Below are 8842 nucleotides of genomic sequence, written 5' to 3'. Positions count from 1 at the left end.
TGAATTATATCTTTGATGTTTCCACACGTAGACACAAATCAATAATATCAAAATTTGTTGGGGCAAGAATATAAAATTTGAGTTGGAGGTACTTGTGTACACTTCACAATCCCTTTACAAGGTTTGATAATGATCTAGATTGATTCTCTTGACCCAGCAACCTGTGCAAGTTGTAAATAAGGTTACTAACTTTGCTTGCTCTTGTCTATTCCTTTCAAAAGAGCATGTGACATCACACGTGGTGTACCCATACAAAAGGAATGTGCAAACTGACTCTGCTATACAACTTGGATATTTAAATGTTTGTTCATGTTGCTTTGAATATATTAAAATCAAAACGTGGTTATGTGTGTTATGCCATGATCAATTTGATATCAACTTGTATTATTTCTAGATGTTACAGTTTTTTAATGAAAAATATCAGTGTTTTAAATATCAAATTGGAATTACGGAATTGCCAAGACATGATTCATCAGTTATTTTAATTAGTTATTTTTTATTAAACAATTATCACATCATAGCTTAATTAAGAAATTATTTAAACTGAAGATATATATAGAGTCAGTTCCCAGTTTGGCCCATCAAACCAATCATTAATTTGTCCAGTTTTTAGAATACTAGAAAAGATCAAAATTAAAAATGAAATCAAAAGTTTGTGTTTTGTTGTAGACTTTAGAAGAATGCAAGTTTTGTGAAGGGTTATCTAACAACATCATGGCATGGATATTATTTTTAGTTTTGTCCTCCAACTCCCAATGGAGAAGCAAAATCTTTGTTTAAAAGTTAATTCAAAACCTTATATCCAATTACAAGGAATTAGGCATAACATAATGGATTATTGGTCGATTAGGAATGTATTTTCCTGAATGACAAAAAAATCATGCTCTTATGAAAAATGTTTAACCATAGTGTCGTCCCTGGATAAACTAGTCCCATGTAAAAAGATGATAAAATATATAAAAAAAACACATAAAAAGGAATAAAATAATAAATTCATACTACTTTTCATAGTCCAGCCAAACTTTTTTATTATTGAAAAATCATGATCTTATAAGGTTGTGATTAATGATTAAAGTTGTTAAACGGTGTTGATGAGGGAGTTCTAGATTCTTAGATTGGGAGTGGGCCTAGCTAATCATGTTCTCATTTTCTTTCTGTAAAGCTTAAACACTGGCTTTTGACCATTGACTGGTAGGCACGTGCACCGCATCCTTCTTTTATTTAAAAAATATGCATCAAACGACGATTTCGGCGACGCACGTGCAATCCTTGTCCCGACATGTAGTAACATAATCATGCCTTAAATGTTCAACTTTGTATTATTTTAATGTTCCCTAGTTTTCTTTTTTAACTCATTTGAACCTATCCCCACCCCTTAGTTTAATCCCGCTGTTAAATTTAGTGTGAAACATCGTTAATTATATGATAAAAATTCAAGTGGTACCCACCATGCACGTGACATGCGTAAACTGTAACGTGAATTCAAAGCCTTTTTAACCTCAATAAGAGAAGCATAGTGTTAATGGTATTAGTCATTTAGCATAGTTGATAAGTATCACAACTGTTCCTTACTCAACGTGATTATATGTTCATTTTAATAGAAGATATCGTATCATCAGTCAAATAAAGTTTTAACATTAAATTAACAATGTATATTATTTCGAGTAAAGGAATCTTCAAGGAGAGAAAAATGATGGCACGAGTAGCCTTCTTTCAGTTTCTATTTCATTTATACAAAAAAAAAATTTAATTCCGATTATACTTGGCGATCACTAATATTATTATTTTTTTGGTCAATAGCTACGCGTGAAATATTTTTGTTCTTGAACGATATTTCATATGATAGTGAGAGTTACGTAGAGTTATAAAATTTGGGCTACACAGTACTTATAATTATTGAATGTGAGGCAATGAAGTGTGAACGTATTCGAGTTGCGGTTATAGATCCTTTATCATTTGGGCTATTTCACAGTACTTATCATTATTGGGCCAATGGTATATCCTCACTGTTGCACATAGCTAAGGCTCTTGGGCTTGCTCTCATTGTGTTAGTTTATATTATTTTTTATCATTTTTATACGCAAGTATTTGTGTAAATAATGAATATACTCCTGGTTTTAATTTATCTTCCAATTTTTTATGTACATTTATACTTAGTATTCCTTGATTTTACTTCACACAAATGGAAATTTTGTTTAAACATTTTTACTGTATCAAATGTTACTCCTTTTTTACAACATATATAATTGAGAATAACCAAAATAAACTACTTCAAACCAAAAGAATAATTATATATTCTCTTGATCAACCTATCTTTAATTCTAGATTATGATAAAAATGTGTTTCGAAAACCATTTTTTTATGTGTAATGATATTTCTCACCTTATGAGAAAGAAGCTAATATATTTCGTGATGTGTAGTTGTTTCTCCTAAGAAGAGTCATTTCCATGAATTGAACCTTTGATATTTTAGTTTATTTGGAAATTCAATGAAACTTTACACAACTATAACAATATTGTATTACTAAAATTGGTTGTAGTGTGAATAAATCAAAATAACGGTTGGAAATTTCTAGCCATATGTGAACATATTTGTTATCACAAGTGGAATTAGAAGGCTATTGGCTCTGCCTAAAGCGATGTTTGGTGTGAAAACAAGATAGACTGATCTATTCTGTGTTATCTTTAGTTCCACGCTTTGAAATATTGGTTAAGATTTTAAAGAAATGTTTTATCTAAACAAGTCCCGTGGATTTTAAAAGATTCCTTATAACATGTTCCGTTTCAAAAATATGGTAAACAAAAAACAAAACAAGTATGTTTTCTTACGATTCCTAAAAATCAACAAAAAAGTGAAATATTCATAGATTAAAAAATTATGAATGTGTAAATAAAGTAGTAAACTGTTTTTCTCTCTTTTTTTCAGTTAGCAATTTGACGTGTAAAAGCAGCTATGCAATTTTACAAGCATCAATTATGTTTAAAGCATATTAATCTATGTATATTTATCAATTTTTTTCTTCATGAGCTGCATAATCTCCTAACCTTCATTCCTATAACTTTCTGTTTTATGTTTTAAAATAATGAATACCATAGCTCAACAATATGAAAAGCAAACAAGTAACATTATGTGGTGCCCAAAGACATATATTCCTCTGAGATACTTCAAATAAGACAAGAAGAAGCAATACTGAGTCACTACTTAAATCATTTAATAAAGATCCAAAATTGGAAAATGAATCAAATGCCGCATTCCGGTGCAAAGGTTAGATATTGATTCCTAGAATATCTCTATTGATTGGATGAGGAAAATTTGGATCAAGCAAGTGAGAGTTTCCTACCAAATTTAACTTTAATTAGTGCCAATGTGTAAATCTTTCTTGCATTTCTAACTAGTTTGATAATGAAGGATATTTCTTTTTGATATTGCAGCTGGTATCTCATCCAGGAAGGACTCTTATCCATTACTGAAGAGGGAATTGGTTACTTTTGCTCTTCTTTGTATAGGTAAAATTGTGAGTACATTGTATCTAAAAGATAAAAATGTTATATCATACTATTTTTTCTTTTATTTTTGATACACTTCCTTGTTTAGTACTAGAGAATAGAGATGATCTTCATCGCTATTCGTGGGTATCCTTTTCAAATTAAAGTTTGGCTTTTGGTGATAACTCTAATAGCTGATTGAACCTTAAGTTTCAGTATTTCTATAAAAAGAGAGAAAGAAGATAAAGCAAATATTGGAAATAATTTTTGTCTACAGTTATATGGTTCATTCATCTATCTTGCCTACCGAATTCAGTGTCTGGCATATCACGTAGCATGTTCGTCATAAAGGAAATCTTATAATAATAAGATAAAAGCAATAAGTCAGTACAAACTACATACAAAAACCAATACCACTAACCATGTAACTTGTCACACTAGGACATATCTAAGGAGAACACCTTATAATTGTGACTCAAAATATTTTCATAACTTTTATGAATCTGTTTATCTGAGAGTCAACTATAACAAACATAGTATAACTAGTTTGGTTGTAAAATGATAGTTATTCATTTGATTACTGCATCTACGTTGTTAATAGTTATTCATTAATCTTACCATTAATAACATTTGATAAATATACTTCCATTCAGGACATCTTAACGTTATATACTTCACAGAATGTCATTAGCATCAATGAAAAGATTTCATCCACATGAAGATGGTATTTTGGAAGAAGATTCCAAATGTGTGAAACAAAGGACTTATTGATACCAAGAAATGGTTATAATACAAAGAGAAATGCAAACCAAAACCTACATTTAGTCATACATGATACATCTGACCAACTTAGACAAATATCTCTTCCCTTTTAAGTAAAAAGGCATCCTCAATACTTACACTAGCTAATGAAACAAGTTTTCACAAAAGAGGTGAAAATTTTAACAAACATAGCAGAAAACTGAAAAATAATTTCATGCATTATTATGTGCTTTCAAAGCATGGAGCTTCCTATGAATTGAGAAGATTGATGGTCTCTTTGGTTTGTCTCCAAAGATAAATGACCTGAGTGGAACCCTTGCCTTACTCTCTGATTGTCTTAGCTGACCATTTTCTTGTCTCTTTGAAGTTGAGAGCCCAAATTTCTCATTCAATTTCAGAAGAGCCTTTTCAACTTCAATTTGGAGGGATGTCACAATATCTAGACCTGCTTGAAGTTCATCAGCAACCCTATTGTTCTCTTGTTTCATGTTCAGAACCTCACCTTGGAACTTGGCAGCTTGATAGCTTGTGAACTTGAAGTCTTCATCTTCAGCACTATCTTTCAATGCTGTTGTTATCTCTTCTTGGATGTTACACAATGATGAAAATCTACATTGCAGTTCTTCTTTCAGCATGGCACATTTTTCCAACCAGGCTGCTATTTCAGTTTGGATCTCTCTAAGGTGTCTGTAAATCGGTCGCGCATCTGATTGTATAGCAAATTTTATGCTACTACTACCCTCTGCTGAGGATGTCACCTTTTCCTCAACTTTTGACACCTCTCTAATCAAATCCATTATAGTGGTTTCAAACTTATGTATCTCTGTGAAAGAAGTACTAAATTTTATCCAGAAAGTTAAATTCTCCTCCAGAAGTTCATCGATGTTTGACCGGAATTTCTCTTCAATAGCTGATGTAGTAGATTCAGGATGTTCCATTTTTAAAAGTTCCACCATGTTGTCTTCTGCCATATCCTCGTTTTCTTCGAAGCTTCTCTGCAGGAGGCCTAATTTCTGTCGTAGGAGTCTAATCTCTTCATCTTTCAAGGCATTCGCATTCTTCATTTCTTTCAGCTGCAAAGATGAATCATTGTCTTGATTTTTCTTCTCGATCTCAGCAAGCCTCTTCTTCACATCTTTGTAATTCCGAAGAGTACTAGTATACTCATTCAGCAGAACTTGTTCTCTATCCTGCATACCATTCAAAAACATTTTCTGCCAATCAGGTTCATCTTCTTGTGCTGCTCCCCGCTCTTGAGGATCAACTTTGAGAGTATTATCTGTCTCAAATGCTGTTTTCTTAATATCATTTTCTCGTTGTTCTCCAAAACTCTCTGAAGAACTATCTGCCCTGTTGCTTCTGGGGTGTTCACTAACTTCCTGATTTTCAATAGTAATGTTCAAAGCAATTGTTGCTTTTTCGCCACTATAGCTATGATCCAATTTCTGCTCTCGTTCTTCTAACTCTTCTGGAGATTTGTTTTCCACTGGGGCTGCCTCTTCCTTTTCTAAGGAATTAGCGACCTTAACCTCATCTCCAGACTTGACATCATTTTCCAATAGACTTGTGACCTTAAGTTCATTATCTGTTTTTACACCATTTTCTGGTGAACCAGTGACCTTAAGATCATCATCTAATGTTACATTGTCTACTAAAGTACCGGCGACAGTGAGATCCTTATCTGTTACACCATCTTCTGAAGTACCAGCGACCTTAAGCTCCTTATCTGAATTTGCAACATCTTCTGTCAAACCAGCGACTTTCAGCTCCTTATCGGAATTCATAACACCTACCAAATCAGTGACTTTAAGCTCCTCATCTTGATTCAACGCAACATGTCCTTCTTGCTCTTGTTTTGGTTCAGCTTGGCCTGATGAGTCCGTTTGTGTATGTGGTGTATCTGAGACCTTAACTTCCTCATTTAGCTGCACATTTTGAACTTTCTCTGAGAGAAGTTCAAGATTAGAGCACGCTTCAGTGAAATGAGTTTGGAGATTGTTATTCTGATCATCAACAATTTGGTTTAGATCCTCTACATCATACAGCTTTCCTTCCATTTCTCTCAGCTGGTCATTCAACTTGTTTTTGTCATTGGTCAAGCTTTCCTTATCACTTTCCAGTATTCGAACCTGGTCTTGAAGTACATCAGTTTCTGTTCTCAATCTATTCATCAGTGCAGTCTGCGATGAAAATGAAGTTTCCAAGCTAATCACTTTGTTCACAAGCTCATCAATTTTCTGTGCCATTTCTGTCACACTGAGAGATGAATTGAGCTCATCTCCCAAATGTCCTTTAATGTTCTCCTTTAATGAAATCAACTCGTGTGTCTGTTGAGTCGATCTGCCCATTTCTTCTTCGAAGTCCTTTGTTTCTGCTACTTTTTTTACATCTCTTTTGACCCTTGGCTCTTTGGAATTTTTCTGATCATATTGAAACTCAACCATGAGAGAGAATAACTTGGCCTTGATATCCTTTATCCTTGTGGATTCAATTCTGGTTCCATCAAGTGATCTTTCTTGTTTCACTTGCAACTGTGCCAATGTCTCCTGGCATGATTTAAGAGCAGCTTGTGCCATCAGACGACGAGCAACATCATCTTCAATAACAATACCTTCTCCGAGTTCATCTTGCAAAATGGAGACTCTCTCTTGCAACTCCTTGATCTGCTGCTCAGTTTCCCAGTACTTAGCAATAGCACTATCATAAGAGCTCTTCACAAACTCTTTCACAGTTTGAAGTTCCAGAATCTGTTTGTGCAGCTTCTCAACCTCTTCAAGTGCCTCCTTTCTGCTCAATCCAGATTTAGGAGCCGTTAGATTAGCAACAGTTGCGGTGTTTGGCTTCTTGGATTGAAATTTCCTTGTGGCTGTTACTGTTGTTATGATAGTTTTTAAATCTTTATGGGGAGGCTTTGGAACCTTTGGAGGCTGTGTTTTGAACCCTTCTGGTGGTTGTTTTCTTGAGGACCTTGGTGATGCATTATCATCGTCGTCCTCATCCATAAATGGTACTTGATCTGGAAAGGCAGAAGCAATGGTGTTGTTGGCATTTTGCAACTCCGTTGATATGTGATCATACCGTTCAGCTAAAGCTCGGTAAGCCTTGAATGATTCTTCCACAAAGTTTATCAGTTCTGGTCTTTTTTTGTAATACATTTCTGCTCTCTTGGCAAACGAGTCTCCATCTTCTTGTATGAGCTTCAAAACAACCTCCACTTTTTCCTCCATGTCTGCAATTTTGCTTATATATATATTAGTTTACCGGCGCATAAAAGTTGATTATGTTAATCTTACATTAGCATCTAGCCATAATTGAAGCAATGTGTAATATAATTTTCCTATTGTACTTGTTCAGAAAAATTAAAGGTGTAAACATGATCAACATGGAACACAAAATTGGAGTCATTAACAACTTGGACAAAAATAAGATATGTGAATTGAAACACCTGATTCTGGGAATAAAAAAGACTTAAATTTGAAAATTTCAATTTAACTACAGAGAAAGTGAAGACCTTCACTTTGAGGCCTATACATAGAGAAACAAAGAATCATATGAAACAATTAAACCTTGAGTATATTACACAACATTGAATTTCCTTAAACCTCCATTCATGTGCAAAACTGAATCTTCTAATGAATTGATCATCTATATTATATATACCACTCTATTTCATGTAAGCCAAGTATATCTTGAAGGTTTAATCAATAATGAATTGATCATCTAAATCTTAAAATTTTAAGGGGTTGAAAAACAAAGCAAGCCATTTTGATTTCCCCCCATGATTCTGAACAAAAACCCCATCATAAAAATAATTTGGAAAGTTGAAATTGATTTTTTTACATGAAAATGGAGATAAACTAACTAACTAACCTTGAAGGTTTTGGTCCATCCATTTTGATTGTTTTGTTCTGATGTGGCTAGCCCACCACCATGAATATGCATTGCTTGCTGCTCTATGCAACATTTTGGTTTCTTCTTTCTGATATATTTCTTTCCCCTTGGTCCTTGATTATATTGAGAATATCAATTATGTGAGAAAGATAAAAACATGCAAACCGTGTTTCTCCTTGAACTAAGTCTATTTGTTAAAATGATGAAAGAGAAGACATGGATTACATGACATGCATGATAGGACCAAGAGAAAACAATAGGAAAAAAAATAAAAAATGATAGAAGAAAAAACAATATAGAAAAAGGAAAGAAAAGATTCAATGAAACATAGAAAAGAGAAAAGAACGTGGGAACTAAGATGTTGTGCTAATTATGGGATAATGGAAGGGAGTAAAGTTCGCACGAATTTATGGTTGGTACTTGGAACCTTCCTTCTGCAAAATAAAAGAAAACATAATAAACCAACACGACATTGAGAAGAATCTCATTGAATGCAAAAAAAAAAAAAAAAAATATGACGTTCAATTATCAAAAACAACATTTATTGTAAGAGACACAAAACAATAAGACAAGACAATAGAATATATTAAGTATCTTAAAATAGATTAATTCTTTATTTATCGGTCAAAGAATAAAGTTATTAAAAATAAAAATAATAGTTGCATGATATAAGCAATCACACACGTGCCCTTGGTACCTTTCCA

The 8842-nt window shown here is 33.3% G+C and overlaps 1 protein-coding gene across 2 annotated transcripts; it reads right to left on the bottom strand.

Annotated features, from left to right (window-relative positions):
* On the bottom strand, window positions 4233-8518 carry LOC109333100 (protein NETWORKED 2D-like). Of its 2 annotated transcripts, XM_019568376.1 has the most exons (3): window positions 8118-8518; window positions 6037-7476; window positions 4233-5991 (listed from the first exon to the last, which is right to left on the bottom strand). In XM_019568376.1, exons 1-3 carry the CDS (start codon window positions 8209-8211, stop codon window positions 4460-4462), a joined length of 3066 nt encoding a protein of 1021 aa, XP_019423921.1. In that variant the 5' UTR covers window positions 8212-8518; the 3' UTR covers window positions 4233-4459. The 2 variants fall into 2 exon arrangements, with proteins under 2 accessions (XP_019423921.1, XP_019423920.1); XM_019568375.1 differs by having other exon boundaries at window positions 4233-7476; window positions 8118-8517.

Source organism: Lupinus angustifolius, chromosome LG18 (assembly GCF_001865875.1).
Source record: "Lupinus angustifolius cultivar Tanjil chromosome LG18, LupAngTanjil_v1.0, whole genome shotgun sequence".
Lineage (NCBI taxonomy): Eukaryota > Viridiplantae > Streptophyta > Magnoliopsida > Fabales > Fabaceae > Lupinus > Lupinus angustifolius.
This window is presented reverse-complemented; position numbering and strand designations above follow the sequence as displayed.